The sequence below is a fragment of the Oreochromis aureus genome, linkage group 16 (assembly GCF_013358895.1).
Source record: "Oreochromis aureus strain Israel breed Guangdong linkage group 16, ZZ_aureus, whole genome shotgun sequence".
Classification (NCBI taxonomy): domain Eukaryota; kingdom Metazoa; phylum Chordata; class Actinopteri; order Cichliformes; family Cichlidae; genus Oreochromis; species Oreochromis aureus.
Window position 1 is genome coordinate 9922854 of NC_052957.1, and position 16472 is coordinate 9939325.

General features: G+C 41.4%; 1 protein-coding gene across 19 annotated transcripts in view; it reads right to left on the reverse strand.

Moving 5' to 3' along the window:
* clasp1a (cytoplasmic linker associated protein 1a) overlaps positions 1 to 15290 on the reverse strand; it is a 99063-nt gene extending 83773 nt beyond the window's left edge. For all 19 annotated transcript variants that reach the window (XM_039599621.1, XM_031735120.2, XM_039599630.1 and 16 more), the window contains exons 1-2: positions 15160 to 15290; positions 11528 to 12191 (exon numbers count right to left, since the gene is read on the reverse strand). In XM_039599621.1, the coding sequence (XP_039455555.1) occupies positions 11528 to 11725 (198 nt within the window). In that variant the 5' untranslated portion in view covers positions 11726 to 12191; positions 15160 to 15290. The remainder of the gene's footprint in view (positions 1 to 11527; positions 12192 to 15159) is intronic.
* Between the last annotated feature and the right edge of the window lie 1182 nt (positions 15291 to 16472).

Genomic DNA, 16472 nt, shown 5'->3' on the forward strand with positions numbered 1-16472 from the left:
ACCTCAGTCTAACAGTTTGAGAACCACTGCCTTACACACAAACTTCTTCTGTCATGTCCCACTTCAGAAACTCTAAAACAGTTGGCACCTCACAATCCAAGTAGGGCTGCTGCTCAAGTACTAAGACTGATTGATTGATTAACTGAGTAATTCTTAGTAAAATGCAAAGATATTCAGTATTATACCTCTAGGACATGGTAGATTTGGCACATATTCACGTGTATGTGTTTTTGTTGGGAGGTAGACTACAGAGCTACACTGGCTTCCACCGAAAATGATTTGACATCTTCCCATTTGTTTATGAAGCCATAAATCAGAGGTGTCAAACATGTTTCTTATTCATTACTTCTTTGAATCTCTCTCAGAGATGTTTTTCCTCTCCGGTTACTGACTGTAAATCTGCTCCAGGTGTAAGTTTGGAAATATACAAAGATCATTAAAAACACAGACTGTAAATCAGACGTATGAAACCGGGTTTATTCCAGTTTTAGGAACATAAAGGACCACTTTTAATATGTCAGTGTTTCAGCTGAAACAAACTAATTGACGCTCAGCTGATCAGTGCCTGAAGGATAGTTTACAAGGAACAAACATAGAGAAGGCCTCTTTTCTTACAGCTTTAACACACTAACTTCCTCATAAGCAGGAGGACGACGTGGTTAAGGTGGCTGGCTCAGCGAGTGCTTTATCTGCACGGTCTCAGGTGTGACTGCGCACTCAGCGCGATGCCACCTGATAATTTTTGGAAGACAATTGTCTTCCAAAAATTATCCATCTTACTTTAAAGTAGAGCTGGGCGATAAAACGATAACGATATGTACTGCGAAATAACTTTTTCTCGATAGAAAAATTAAACTATTGCGATAGGCCTCATCTCTCTTGTCCTCTTAAAAAAAAAAGAACAGCCAATCCAAATTAAGTAGCGCAGAGCCGAACCAATCACAGCCGCAGCGTCACATCACGTGACTTGTTACGTACAGCACAAGCGCCAAGGCGCACTTGTGTATTTGTTTTTGCAGCCGTGCAGCCCGGGTAATGAAGGAAAGGAGTTTGCCGACTAGAGAAAAATCAACCGAGAGCGTGAGCGAAGGTTACCGAAGAAAGAACAGATGATGGTTCCAATGCCGGAGAGCTTGTCGAACGGAAGGGCCACAGAAGTTCCGTGAGTGTGAAGGTATTTCGCTATTTCAAGTCTGACAAAAACAGAGAAGCGCGACTGTAAATTGTGCCGAAAGCAAGTCTGGAAATACAATAAAGCGGTGCATGCTCAATCTCTGACTGAAAGCACTAATTCGTCATTCGGCTTTTGTCAGACTAAAGTAACTGTTAAAACTGTTTGAAAAGCTAAGCTATACAACAAGGAGAGATTAAGAATTTCCTTTTAGTTCTCAGTTTATTTGATATTGACAAAAGTTAGTCAATTTTGTCTGTTCTTCTGTAAAACGACCTAAGATTTATTTTTAGAATTAATATTTTCTTTCTAAGTGGAATTGACAATTTAGTGGTCTGTTTTGTTTGTTCTATTTTGAAACTTAAACGCTTTAGCGGCTGCCTTTTGTGTAGTTTACAATATTTGTCTGAAACTGAAGTCTCATGTTCCTTAAGTACATCTGCCCTGTTGAACTTATTATGGGAAATAAATATTTTAATTAAAACAAGCTGCTAATTATTTCACATTTTAATTGTGAGCAACGGCACATTTAAATCTTACAAATATAGTTATTTGGCTTATATCGTGATATATATCGTTATCGCCTGAGATGAAAAAAAACATATCGTGATATGAAAAAATCTTATATCGCCCAGCTCTACTTTAAAGTAAGATGGCTGCATTACTGCATGCCACTCTTCAACCTTTAAGTGGTTTACTTCCTCGTTTTATTCAATTTTGCTGGGCCTTCTTTCTCTCAGATGTCACCATCAGACTCTTTGTGGACCTACCCTGGTTTGATTAGCCAATGAACAAACTACCGAGCACCCATTTAGTTTCATTTTTTAAGATTATTTTATTGTTCTCTTAACTTTTTTAGTAACACAGTGTGCAAGTTTTTTTAGTCAAATTAATTTTTTATGTTGTCAGGCTTCACTGAGCAGTAATGTCGATAACTGGGTTTAAACCTCTGGGAAAATAAAGGCTCAACTAGTAGCCATGGTTGATGGCTTTTTTTTTTTTTTTGAGTTGGGTGGTGGAAGAACCGGAGTAACAGTAGGAACACAAAGAGTCTTGATGTCAGAGAAGTTTAAAATAGTTAAAAAGGGCTGAGAGTGATAGAAACGAGCAGCAACCCCCGAGGATATAAAATAAAGCTGTAGCGCAAAAAGGTGCAGTTCCTCTAGTGCCCTCATGAGGCTCCAGCTTCCGCTAAATCACTCCCCATAGACTCCCATGTTATAATGTCTGACTTTACAGCAAAAGTAAACATGTTTACAGCCTGATAGTTAAAACTGTTTGGGTTTCAGCTAATTTTTTCCCCAGCTAAAATTAGTGAGAGCGATGTGTTCTCAGTACTGCAAATACTCGGGTGTGGTTTAGGTGAGGCAGCCGCCTGGATGTCATTTACATCTAAGGCCACACTGTTTCTTTACTCAGGAGACCGACTAATCTGAATTAATCTGTTGAACAGTGTTTATTCTATCAGGCGATGGCTAGAAAAGCTCAGAAATGCAGAGCGTGTGTGAAAACAGCTTCAGCAAACTTCAGGTTGTAACAAGCACCTTTTTAAACTACTCACAGCAATATAACTGAGCAACTTAAACACACTTGCAGGGACAAACTCTGACGGATGAATCCTCAGGCTGCTGTGCTGCTGATAAGACTGTGTATGCTGTAATGACAAAGGCAGACCAACCCAGGCTGAGCTGACTCAGTAGTCTCTTCTATGTCTATCCGCCAGACTGTTGTGCTCATTAACTGCCAACTAATTGTTTACTGGACAAAATTTCAAATTCAATTTACATCGGGGAGGATTCAGCAAGACAGCAGCAGGGTGAAATCAGACTGTCTTTCACAAACCGGGGCGTTGAATCACACATGGAAACTTTAGCTTATCTGAGAGAAAAAGAGGGAAAAAAATCCTCAAGCTGAGCAGATTAAAGAAGAGAGCAGATTACGTCTGGGCTACAGAGCGAGCCCCCCACCCGGACAGAGTTTTACTGGCAGAGGGGTGGGAACCAGGAGCAGGGCGTTTACAGCTGCTGCTGGGGACGGTAACAGTGGTGCACAAAAGGAACGTCTCCAACACTGCGATTCGTTTAGATAAGAGGTGAGGCGGGTTTCACAGGGCTAAAAACAGGACTGCAGACATGATAACTAGACTGATGAGTAACGAACAAATAAAAAGGATGCTCAGTGCTTCAGAACATCAGGTCCATCCCTCCATCTACTAGCCTGACACCTGACCCCAATAGAATAAGCCTATTTATTTACAGCAGCTAATCTGTTTAACATTTAAGCATCATTAGAAAAATTCACGTCATCCATGACATTACAAAATTACCAAAACTTTCACAGAAAAAAGCCCCTATAATCTACTGAAGGACAGGAAGGCCTCAAAGACCTCATAGTAACGCAATATCCCAACAGAGCACTGCACTGCTAACCTACTTGTGGTTCCTAAAGTAAAAAAGTTTAACTCTTAAGACTGGGCTTCAAACTTTCATTTCTGATAAAGCATATAGTTAAGCATGGATCAGTGATCCTTCCTTAGTCATGCTGCTACAGGCTCAGGCTGTCGGAGAGGGGTTCAAATGGTGCTCTGAGCACTTGTTGTCATTAACTTTGTTTTCTCCCTTCTGTAGTTTGTGGAAAATAACTCATAAAAACATCATATGAAGATAAACTCTTTTTACTCATAACTGTCCAAACAAAAACCTGAAGAGCTTCTAAGCCAAACTCCACACGGTCTGAAGGATTTGGGTTTATTAAGCGGATATCGCGCTGGGTTCAGCTTTAATACCGTTGAATGGTAACCTTAATCCTGACGGCATTAGTGGTGAATATTCCTGGTTTGGTTTATTAGGGTTCATCAAGGTAAAAGAACAATTATGTAGATTCTGTACGTGGATTTATTGGAATAATTTAGTAATTCACATTTTCGCTGCTGATGGTTTATTAAAATTTTGAATTTAAATACCTGATTTCTCACTTTTTCAAACTGCAGTCGCTTTAGTATTATTATTCTTTTTATTAATAAAAGCTGTGTTGTGTTGCCCGTCAGTCTTCTGTTCAGCATTACTGAGGACACGGTTTAAGTCTGGGATTAACGACAGAATTAGTCCTTTATGTGATGTTTGCTGCAGTGGTGGTGTGGCCGTAATTGGGTTAAGCCTCAAAATTTAAGACGGGTCAGCGTGACACTGTAACAGTACTTAATGGTGGTAAAGTCTGTTTACCACAGAGAAACAGCAATGAATCAATGAAAATATGAAAAGGCTATTTCAGAAAGCTTCTACAAAGGAAAACCTGACCTTTGCTTTCACACTTAAGAAATGTAGGATTTTTTTGTGTGCTCGCACTCTTTTCCTTCATTTTTGTCTCTTTTTTGCGTTGCAGTTTTCCCCTCTGAGCTCTCTCTGCACACATTTTGACAAACTAAACTGAGATTAACATTTAACACAGGATCCAAAGTTCTCCGCAGAGCTGAAACCGGTTCAGTCGGAAAGTTTTCCCGGTAAACACACTCAATGATCCTGGTCAGTTTTCCATAAAGAGATTTAGCCACGAATCCAAAAGTGCGTTGGTGTGTGTACATGTGAACAAGTGAGTGAGTGAACTCTTCTCTGCTGTCATTCAAACAGAAACACAAATAACGATGTCATAGAGATGTGTTATTGATCGAGTAAATCAGAGATGGAGCTCATGCACAGGAACGTAAGTGTTCACAGTATTTGGGAGGGATCAGATTTTTGTACATGCTTCTCCAAGGAGAAAAACAACAGCTTCAGAGCAAAATAAATGCAAAAGAGTATTTGTTTTTAATCCGAATTATCTTGTTTTTTTCTGGAAGCCGAACGCATACCTGAAATTCAAGTTTATTTAATCACCCAGCCCAACGCTCTCACAAAGTAACTATTAAAGAACTTCCTTCATTGCACTTGTTCAAATGTTTCATTTGCCAAGTACTTTGTGACACAAGAAACAGAAACACATCTTGGATTTAAATCATTTTTGTTCCTCGGGAAAAAAAAGCTCCAAGTTTCTGCGTTTTAAATAACAATTAAATCCTTTCTTCTCACGACACATCAAATACAATACAAGTCATACATCAAATCATCTCCCCTTTCAGTGCTGCTTTGATCCTACATCCATTATACGAGCACGAGGAAGTAAAATGCATTTGCTTTGACTCTGTTTAAACAACACAATAACAATAACAACCAAAGAGAAGAGGATGTGTCCTCTTGAAAACACAGATCAGGTTTTCCTGTGATCCTGTGGCTTTTACTCATGATGTCAGCTGAACACAGGCAGTGTCCTGATCACTTGGCAGCTAATGTGGAAACTATTTAGTTAGAGAAAGAGAGAGGGGTAGAAGGGGGAGAGGGTGAGGGATTCATTTGCCATAAATGGAGGTTTGGTGGGGATGCCTCTGATACCAGGCAGCTGTTTCAAGAAAGAGCTTTACAGTCTTTTATAGTCGTCTTAACTAAATGTCAGCTTTCACTCACTCAGTGTGCTTTTATTCCGTGCTTATCTTTTGTGTTTAGACAGTAAACATGAGATACAGGTTAGCTGTGAGGTCAAGGTCAGGGGAAAACACTCCGTGTGGAGGGGCAGGATATTACTCAGGAATATGGGGAATGTAACAGAGATTTCTGATCAATTCCCAGGATGTGTTGTGGGATTAAACAAGATCCGTTCCCTGATAATACTGAAGATGATCTGCAACAGGTCATTTAGAATAAATACTTTTTTTAAACAATTTAACTCAATCAGATATTTTTATTTCTTGCAAGATTAAAAAGTAGATAAGAATATTTTTTATATGACTTCTGCAGGATTAACTGTCAAGATAAGATGCACTTTGAGGCTGAATCACATGACTCTGCAGGATACATTCCTTTGAACAGATTTTTACATTAACTTATCTCTCAAGTTTTGCAGTTTAGTTATAAATATTGTTCATTTTCAGACCTAATTTTGATCCTGAATTCTCATTATGGCTCATCATTATTTGGAAACATCTTAATCTGAAAAGTAAAAGTGTTGAAAGAGACTCTTCAGACAAACAGGTAAATCATCAGAAGACCAAAATGCATTACTGAAAACACAAAGGAAGTGCTGAATTTTCAGCTTGCGTGATCATCAACATTATGATTAAAGGTCTAGCTGGGCCAAAGCTGGCCCAGCTTTTCCCTGGTTTCAAGCTGCAGGAGTCTAAAATTCAGGAACTTTAAAATGCCTTAATTCCAATATACCGCACACATTTAGCAAAAAGTAACTTGAGGCTAGGGATCCCCATCGGCTCGATGCATGCTCAGAATCATCACACAAATCTGAAGAGCTTCCTTCCTGTATCTGCACAAAACAAGATTTTAAACAGCTTTTTCGGTCCTGCAAGTTTCACTTTTTCCATCATCTTTGCTGCAGCTGAGTTCTCCCAGAGATTTATAGTTCAGTGTCTCTCTCTGTCTGTGCTAAAGTCACCAACAGCATACAGCACGAGGCGGCTCAACAAATATTCTTAGAGCAAAATGAAACTGTTTCTACAGCAACTCTGCTCTGTTTTTCAAACCAAACAAAAGACTCGAACAAGTTTACAGACAGAGGACAAGTGTGTGCTCCTTATCATAATCTCACGGGGGGACTTTCAGCCTGTACAGTAATTATCATATCTTATCTGACAGCATATCCAGTATATTCTTGTTTGTGGATATAACAGACTGTGATGTCCAGGAAGCATGAACATCAGGCCTTTCTGACTCTCTGAGTGACTTTGTGATTCATGCACTTGCAATTTCAAACAAGAACAGTCACGCTGGTGGATGACACCTTCTGAAGACAATATCCTACTCGTGCGCATGTGTGTATCCTTTCTTTGTGTCCGGGTGTGCCAGGTCAACAGGATCCTTCCAGCTGTGGTTTCAGCTGCTGAATCATCTCAACAGAAGCGTGGAGGCAGAGCTGTGACATCACAAGGAGGCCTGACCGAGGAGACTGTCCTCAGGCTCTGGATAGATTCATGCTTAATGTGGTGGCTGTGTCACAGTCACCTGAAGATTCAGACTAATCCTCCGAACTCCCCTGTTATCAATCAGCACATCAGTTTATTTCTTTCACATTCATTTTATCACATTTACGGTGTGTTTGTTTTCATTTCCACTGCCTTGTGTGATAAATGAAGTGCACCTGGCTCTCAAAAAAACCCAAACAAACCCCAAAACAAAAACAATATCAAAAACAAAAATACAAACAAAAACCATGATTGTTGGGAAACTCCAGGCAGCTATCAAGATTCAAAGATATTTTTCAGGGGACTGCAATAATATTTGAATAGAATTCCAATGAAAACCAAATTAGTAAATTATAATAAAAAAAGAGGCAAATTAATGTAATTTATGAATTCTGAAGTCCACCTAAGGAGCGCCTGTGGTGCATTGGGATTAATCTTCTGCACTATTGTTGATGGATTTTGTGCCACAAGCAGGAACATAAAACTGTGGGGAAAACAAACCATAAAAAAGGATGGGGTTTGTGCTACAGCCTCCACCCACCATCCCCTTTTCACACTTCCTGCTTCAAGGAGACGAGCTGGTGTCCTGTTTGTAACCGTCCATCATGCCTCCTTTCCTCTGCCTCGCTCTCCGTTCTGCCATGCAGAGGTGAGAGTGGGATTGAAGCTGACGGCAGTGACGGTTTCTGGGTTGATGAGGCTCGAAGTCATCGCTCCGACAGCCTGGTGTCACCTGTGATGCTGCTCAACCGTGCAGGAGACGCGTTTGCAGGATCAGCTCTTGTGCAGCTTTGTCTTACAGGCCGGCAGTGAGGCACCAATGACATTTTTACATTTTTCTCATTTCTCAAGTTTGTGTAAATACAAAAAACAAGCAGAAAAATTACTTTGTTTCTTTTCCCCAAAGTAAATTCCCTTGTGGTTTAGACGATCCACAGGTCCAGTCATTTATGTTCTGTCTGCACCATCACATGGCTCCCCCTGCCTCCCCTGCTCTGGGGTTTCAGTCAGCTTAGCTTTAAGTGTTGGTGAAATGTGTCTAAGCTTGTGTTTTGTCAGTCTCTGAGGGCAGGATCTGCCTTTATGTCCTCGTATAGAAGCTCCTATTAGTTCTTCCTCACCATAAAGCAAACACAGGTGGGTGTTTTGTGGTGAAGATGCTTCAGGCTTTCAGCCTTTAGTTCAAACTAAATCACAGTTTTACAAAGACACAAACAAATGCATAGAAACGAGACCGGACAGAAAAGTCGTCGCCTTTTGTTTGTGTCTGAAGCGAAAACCCACCAGCTGACATCATCAAAGACGGGACAGGCGATTAGCAGCGAGGGAGTAGCTGAATGACACTTCACTTTGAAGTTAATATACAGCTTCTATTCCCCTGCAGCGGATATGATATATCAGCAGTTAACATGGCTGATTAACACAAGAAAACCATTTCCCTCTGCTAAATGCGAGGCAGCTACCTGAGCTTTGTGCAGTTCAATTGGAAGTCAGCACCTAAAAGTTACCCATAATACACTCCTCAGGCAAAGTTACGTGCCTCCTGAGGAGTTTCACAGTGTTTACTGCAGAATTAGATTCTGAATGTGGCCACAGCACGTCTACTCTATATGCTTTGTGACAATAAATAACAGAGCTACGCCTCCCTCAAACAGACTCCATCTCCTCCATGTTGCTCTGCAGCTGGTAGTCCTGGTTCTCCACCTGCTGCAGTCTCTGGATAGAGTTATCCTCTAGCTAACAGAGGATTTCCAGAATAGAACCAGCACCACCATCACCAGCTGCAGCCCAACATGGACCAGAAGTCAGTGTGACACACTCAATCAGGGCTGTGCAATTAACCAGCTTTTAACTTCAGTTATAATTTTGGGTTTCTGTGATTATTAAAACAAGATAATTGAGATAAAAACCATTACTGTGCTGGTTTTTGGTTCTGCAAGTCTTATTTTGCCCTTCAGCACATCTTTCAATAAAAGCAACTTGAACCAAGTGCAAGTAATAGTAAAATGTTAATGACAAAATGAAAACAAATCACACAATGCATGCGCAGCTTGTTCAAGTACAGTGTATGCAATGAGAAACACTGAATTTGGACCCATGACAGGACAAAAAAAATGTAGTTTGGCAGCAGCCTCCTCATATCTGCCCCTCCATCTGAGCTACAACCAGCGAATTAAACACTCCTAACCCCAAACTGCAAACTCTTTCTCTCAGGCATGCATCAGACATCTCCCAGCACAACCATCGCAGTGCCAGATGTGGTCATTTCAAGCACACAAAAACCACCATCAGGCTCCGCTGGACCAATGAGACTGCAGAAAAAGCAATACAAGTGAAGTCCTTCCCCATCCTCGCAGAGCTGCAGTATGTAGGGCATCGAGGGCAGGCTTGGCTTTGTTCAGGCACATATCTCTGACATTTTCAGGCCCACAGAGAGCCAAAGCAGCATATCGCAACATGAAACCCGAGCTTTGGTAAACAATGTCTTCTTACAGCCACGGCAGAGAAAAGCAATCAGTGTTTGGGCACAGAATGAGCTGCTGATGGAATCGCTTTTCAGGTCAGATAAAACTGTGCCCTGGATTGAACTCCCAGAATAAAGTCCAATCAATCAGAGAAGAATGCCATCCAACTACAGGGCAAGGGAAACAATAATGTTAGTCTGAGGAACAGTTTGCCTTGCAGCGCCGCACTGATGAATACTGAAAATTCCTGCTCAAACAAACTACAAAAGCTGATTCTATGAGTGCACAATAACACGGAAGTGCACCTCCTACACAAAAGGAATAGCTTTGATTTGAATCTGTTATTCATAGAAGGTAAACTGTTATCATTCGGCCCCATGACTCAGCCTTTTACATAAAACCATAAAGTTGCTTCATCTCAAACATGAGCAGCTTTGATTGTGAGCTATGGCAGACATTTCCTAATAAAAACACCTTGGGCACGCTGTTAAACACAACAGGCTCTAAGAGGAGCGTTTGAGTGGGTGGGAAATGGGCTGTTAATTGTGGGAAAAAAAAGCTCTTTTGCAGAGAAACATGAGTGCTGTGATAAACGTCTGTCTGCAGGCACGTTCACAGGTCCTCACACTTTTCACTTTAATCCCACAGACTGCTTATTAAAGATGGATGTAGCTTCTGCCTCTCGAAAGGTAAAAATTTAAATCAAATCTTCTCTCTTTCTAATTACCAGCAGGGGGTGAAAATTAAAATAAAATTCGTATTGTATTGAAATATATGAGAAAACTTCTCATCTTCTGCACACCTGATCTCTGAGCTGGACTTGGCTGGAGAGTTCATGGTCTTTCTTCTTGGTTTCATGACTTACTGAATAAAACATGGAGCTCATTTTTAGAATTTCTGCTCTTTTTAAAGTGAAATAAACAACAAAGATGAGAATGATTTAGAGGAATTTAAAAAAAATTTATTACCCTATATTCTGGTTGGAAACCCAGCAAGAAAATCCACAGACAAGCATGAAGAACAAGCAGACAGGCTTCAGCCTCTTGCTAACCACTACTACACCAATACACCACGTCACCCCAGGGAAACTATAAAGCTGCTTGATCCTCTGAGGGGTGTTTTTTATTATTATAACCTTTATTTAACCAGGAAAAATAATCCCATTGAGATTAAGAACCTCTTTTTCAAGGGAGTCCTGGCCAAGAGGCGACAACACGTTAAAAATTACAAAGTTACATACATATTGTAAAATAACAATTACATTTTAAACAACAATTTTCTCCGGCTCTCTCAATCTAGACTTAAAAGCATTTAATGAAATAAGATCTGCTATCTTCCAATCTTTTTGCATCTTGTTCCATGTGGATGGGGCAGCATAACTAAAAGCCCTCTTTCCCAGTTCAGTTCTGGCAAATGGAACATTAAGCAACAAAAGATCGCTTGAACGCAAGCTATAGGAAACAGTGCTTTTCCGTGTGAGCAGATCACAAATGTAAGTGGGCATTTGACCAAGCAGGGCCTTATAAATAAAGATGCACCAGTGAGCAAATCTCCTGGAGGACAACGAAGGCCACCCCACACGAACATACAGATCACAACAATGGGTCAAAGCCCTACAGTTTGTAATAAACCGTAAAGAAGCATGATATACTGAATCGATCAGCAGATCACCATAATCTAAAACAGATAAAAATGTAGCATTCACAAGACGCTTTTTTGTCTCAAAGGAAAAACAAAATTTGTTTCGAAAGAAAAATCCCAATTTTAATTTGAGTTTTTTCACAAGATTGTCTATGTGAGGTTTAAAGGTCAAAGAATCATCGATTAGAAAGCCAAGATATTTGTGTGGAAGACACATCAGACACATCCTGAAACATGAGTCTAGTTTACCTTGAAGTTGCTGGAGTTGACCCAGGAGCTGGCGATGCCATCGACCATCTTGTCCAGCGCTGTCTGGTCCTGCTCCAAGTCATGGGACTTTTCCTTGTCCAGAATGTAATCAATGATCTCCTGGCCAACCTGCAGCCTTCGGCCCATGTCCTTCTGCAGGACCAGGGCTAGACAGTTTTCCATGCTAGGCTCCATCATTCTGGTGTCTGGTAAACACGCCCTCTGGCTTTCTCAGTCTGCCCGGCTCTATGATTGACTGATCGCTAGCAATCCTCCACTGCTCAGAGCAGCGGGAGTGACAGCTGGACAAAAGGAGTTCCACTTGGTGGGTATGACCTGAAAAGTGAGGACAAAAGGTACAGTCTGCTTGTGTTTGGTCCCTCAGGACAGGCCTTCTTTCTGTGCCAAGTGCTAGCCTGCTAGCAAGCTAATGGCCGTGCCCCCGGGATAGATGGAATAGGGCTTGGGGAATGGCAGCAATGCAGCATGTGTGTGTCTGCACAGCAGCTGGGGGAAGTTTACTCCTCCCTCTTCTTCTCTTAGAGGAGTTGGAGCCAAACCACAGCAGCAGGCTGGAAGAGGCGCTTCTGGCAGCAGATGGAGATGGATGGAGAGTGCTAGCTTAGAGCTCCATGACCTGTCCCCAAATCTGAACGGGGCTGCCCTGCAAGAGCAAGGAAACACAGAACGCAGGAAGGTTATTTCAGGCCATTATTGATCACATATTTATTTTTTGTCCAACAACAAAAAAAGAAACACATCTTCCACTGCAAAAAACCAAAACACTGTAAGCACACAATGTTTGGCTTTTCCAAAATATGACCAGATTATTAAGATAATGACCTTTCCTTTGTAGCTTGCTGCCTCTAACAGCCAGTGGACGGATTACCACGTGAAGGATTGCAAACCGTCTCATATCTTGGGGCTTATCTCGTTTCAAAGTAACATTTCCGGCTTCATGCAGCCAGCAGTATTTCTCTGCCATGAATATACTCCTAGCTTGGCTTTGGAGGGACATTACTTCCACATTTTTTTTTAAATTTTGCTGTCACCCTCCATTTTATGTTGTGCCTCAAGAGCCGGGTGGTAACAACCAAATACTTCCCAGTGAATGCCAAACAGTATTTTTACTTCAAATGCCCATCCTCTGTAGTGTTTTTAAACCTCCGTACAAGCGCTGGGGTAAAAAAATAAAGCAATAAACTTTTTTATATATTCATGAATAAATTGGTGAAAAATTCAAAATCCATCTTAAATATTCTTTGAATATCTCAATCTTGATGCATTATATATACATATGTTATTTTGAATCAGTCACCTGTGTGTACCTTACACTACTGAATTTATACACGAGGAAAGAAATGGACTGGACTCCAGAGAGTTAAAAACAAAAAAACAAAATAACATGATTGCTGAAAATCTGCTCTCAACCACACATCTGCCCTGATCATTAAAACACAAACACAGGAGCTACACCCCCAATCGGCTCCATCTCTTCTCTTTATAAAACTTGAAGGAAATCCTGCATAGCCTCTATCAGGTGAAAATTTAACCTGCATGTCCTCAAGAAGAGAGATACGAGCCAGACTCGCTGGACTATGACCGTCACGGTGCTGTAAATATGTTGAGTACTTTCTGTTTATTAAACCAGCAGTAAACAGTGAGAGGAGTTCTTGTTTTCATAGGTACTATGACACAGAGCAGGTTGTCTGCCTGTTTCACGGCTTTTAAAGTGAAGTTAAAATAGCTAAAACAAATGACAGGATGGAGACAATCAGGCTGTGTGTAAGTGCATGTATGTGTGTGTGTGCAGCTCAGCACTACTAGCTAAAATTGGCCTGTCAGTTTGAGTCCATGGTCTGTTTTTTCCACAAAGCATGGATTAAAAAAAGATACTCGAACGCCATCATTTCCAAACTCTCACCTCTGCCTGTGTGCTGCAGGCAGTTTCAGATGATCACTTGACCTGAGGGTCATCCTGGCCTGCTGTGAGCACTCAATTTGACCACACTGGGAAGTGATAAGCTGACACAAAAGCCCTTCTTTCCCTGCAGGTTAGCGACCTCACTGCCAGCGAAGGACACCGTTACTCATCGCTCTGGTCACATGGCTATACGACATTTGACCCTGCCAATTTACAGCCAGTTTCCCTTCCTGCATTCGAGTACTGAAACGTGTAGGTTAGCACGGCTGTCATCTGCTCACTTTCACCCTTGTCTATTTACAACGTTACATCACACACACACAGGTGAGCTGCAGATTTTGAAAGGTGGCACTGTAACGTCTCAGAGCCAAATAATGAAAGTGCGCTGTGGTATTAAAACGTAAATAATGTGTTAAATCAATTGGCCAACTACTGCAGCAGACTAGTTTTAAGAAGCAGACAGCAGGGCGATGAGCGTGCCTCAAGCATGAGTATAATTGAGGGGCTGCATCGGCATCACAATTCAGCTGAGCGATGACCAACACGTTAGCCATAACCGAGGCCTGAGAGACAAAGGCAGCTGCAGACAGTCACTCCACAGGTTCACCTACAGAAAGTGGCTCTCAGTTTCATCTTAGCTTGAGCAGAACTAAACAGCAAGTGAGTTTGAGCTTTCAGGGAAGGGCCGGAACGCACCGCTGTAAAAGAAAAAGGTACGCTTGAGTTACAACACAAGAAAAAACAGGAGCTTCAGAGTGAAAATGAAAGCAAAAGAATATTTTCCCTGATTATTTGTTTTTATAAGTGAGATTAAAATCTAACTCACCATCGTTATGTCAAGTTTTTAAATTAGAAAATTTCTAGCGCTGCTCAGAACAATGGGCAGTGAAAAGAAAACACCTAGTTTTACTTGGTGATTGTAAGACCCCCAGCTCACACTTTTTGGGGGAATTTCCTCCACTGAATTATCAGTAAACAGATCAAACATCCAGGTTACCAATGCTGGTTACTTTTCCTGGACGTTACAGAGATCCTGCTGAAGGAATCAGAAGGAATCATGCTGATGAAAAAAATTAGACTTTGACACTTGAAGGAGGTACAAATGTTTAATCTGAATATCTCCCGTACCTACGAAATTATGGGGGCTCAGAAATGCTGGAAAAATAATTAAAACAGCTGACAGTGAGGGGGTCAGGTGGGGGCTGTTATTAATAATCCATCCATTCAACAGAACAAGCTCATTCGTCTGTCTTCGTACCTGTTTACTGTTTCAATGCTAAAATTACTATTTTCCCCACTTTTAACAGGCCACTCATTACACACACACACACACACACACACACACACACACACACACACACACACACACACACAGCGCTTTGCTTTTGTGCAAACGTTAGCTGAGCCCCTGCTAGCCTTGCAGCCCTGACAGCTCCCAGCCAAAGCCCGCTCCCCCGCCCCTTCCTCGAGCCCGTGTTCCTCCGCCCCAGCTGACTGTGAACCTCTTTTTCCTTCTTTCCCCCCATAAAACAGCAGGCCGGCCTCGGTATGTGAGCCAGACAGAGGTGTGTATAGGAATAAAAGCTGCAGCTAGCCCTCCTAGCAACCTTTCAATGAAACGTCAGTCCACAGCCGGGGCGGCACAAAGAAGAGAAAACCTGAGCAGGAGGCGAAGGGGAGCAGCTTCATCACCCTTTCTTCTACTCACCATAACCTCCGCAGCTCGTCCTCACAGCCAGCCCGCGTCTCCCGGGGTAAATATCCTCACTTCGGCCTTAAATCTCTCCTATGTCCGCCTCTCTTTCTCTCACTCTCTCCACCCGGAATGCTGCCTGCAGGACAAGAATGGGATCGTCGTGCGCAGGCGCAGTAGATGTAGGGATGATGTTGGCACTTGGAGGTCTGTCGCATGGCAATGCTGAAAAAAAAAACAAAAATCCCCGACGACACATAACCCGACCTCTGGCGACATCTGGTGGACACACGGTGGCTTCACAAACGCAAATGTCTGTTTGTTTATTTGTGTAGATTTTCATACTTCAGGATTTTCGTATTTTATGTTAAATTCCTTTAACTCCAATTTCCACTTATACAAAACTTTTGGTTCTGTAAGAATTGTCTCCTGTAAGAGTACTGTTAAAATAATAAAAACATCTCTTTATCGCTGCAGCAAATATCATGATTAATAATATTATTCAGTTCTCTAAAATATACAAATCTTCAATGAAAAGAAAATATCTACACGTCGATTCTCTTTCACTTAAACTTGACCTTGAGTTATACTTATCAGGCTCCTGCTGTGAGAGGGAAAAGGGGAGCAGCCACCACTGAGGATGGCATAAAGTTAAACTGAAGGTCGCAGAACATCCTCTGAACTGTTATTTTTTACTAAAAACGCAATTCCCTGTTGCTCCTACACGATGGCCGCATAATGTCACGTCAAGAGTGCATTGAATGTTTGGGGAACATTTCCTTGTTCGCTGGGATACAACCTGGCACAATGATCTACTTATGCCCATTTTTAGAAATGGTGTTTGTGATTGATTAGTTATGCCTTCAGAGGTCTTTAGGGGGAGCTCTTGCCACCATACTGAAGATGTTGAAAGGAAAGCTGTCCCAGCATTTTCACTCATTTATCCTCTTTTCAGGTATGAAGAGACAATTTATACAGTTGAACTATGAGCTATTATGTGGGGAACTGTGTTGCTTGTATTTTCTAAACATGCTAACTGAAGTTTGGAAATCTTTTTAAGCCTTCTTTCAGTTTTTAGTGCTAACTGGTGCACGGTACAGTTAGCTAAGCTAAACACTGGCTTGGTGGCTAGCACAGAAATGCATGTCCCCAGAATATATACCACACATACTGGATATACTTTAATCATGTTTAGTTCAATAGGAAACACATACAGTGTGTGTGTGAGATTAACTTTTGCTATATTTCTGTGTGAAACTATCCACTGATGTGCTTGTGTTTGGTTTATAATAAGGATTGGTATTAAAAAAGGGACAAATGACTGTAGA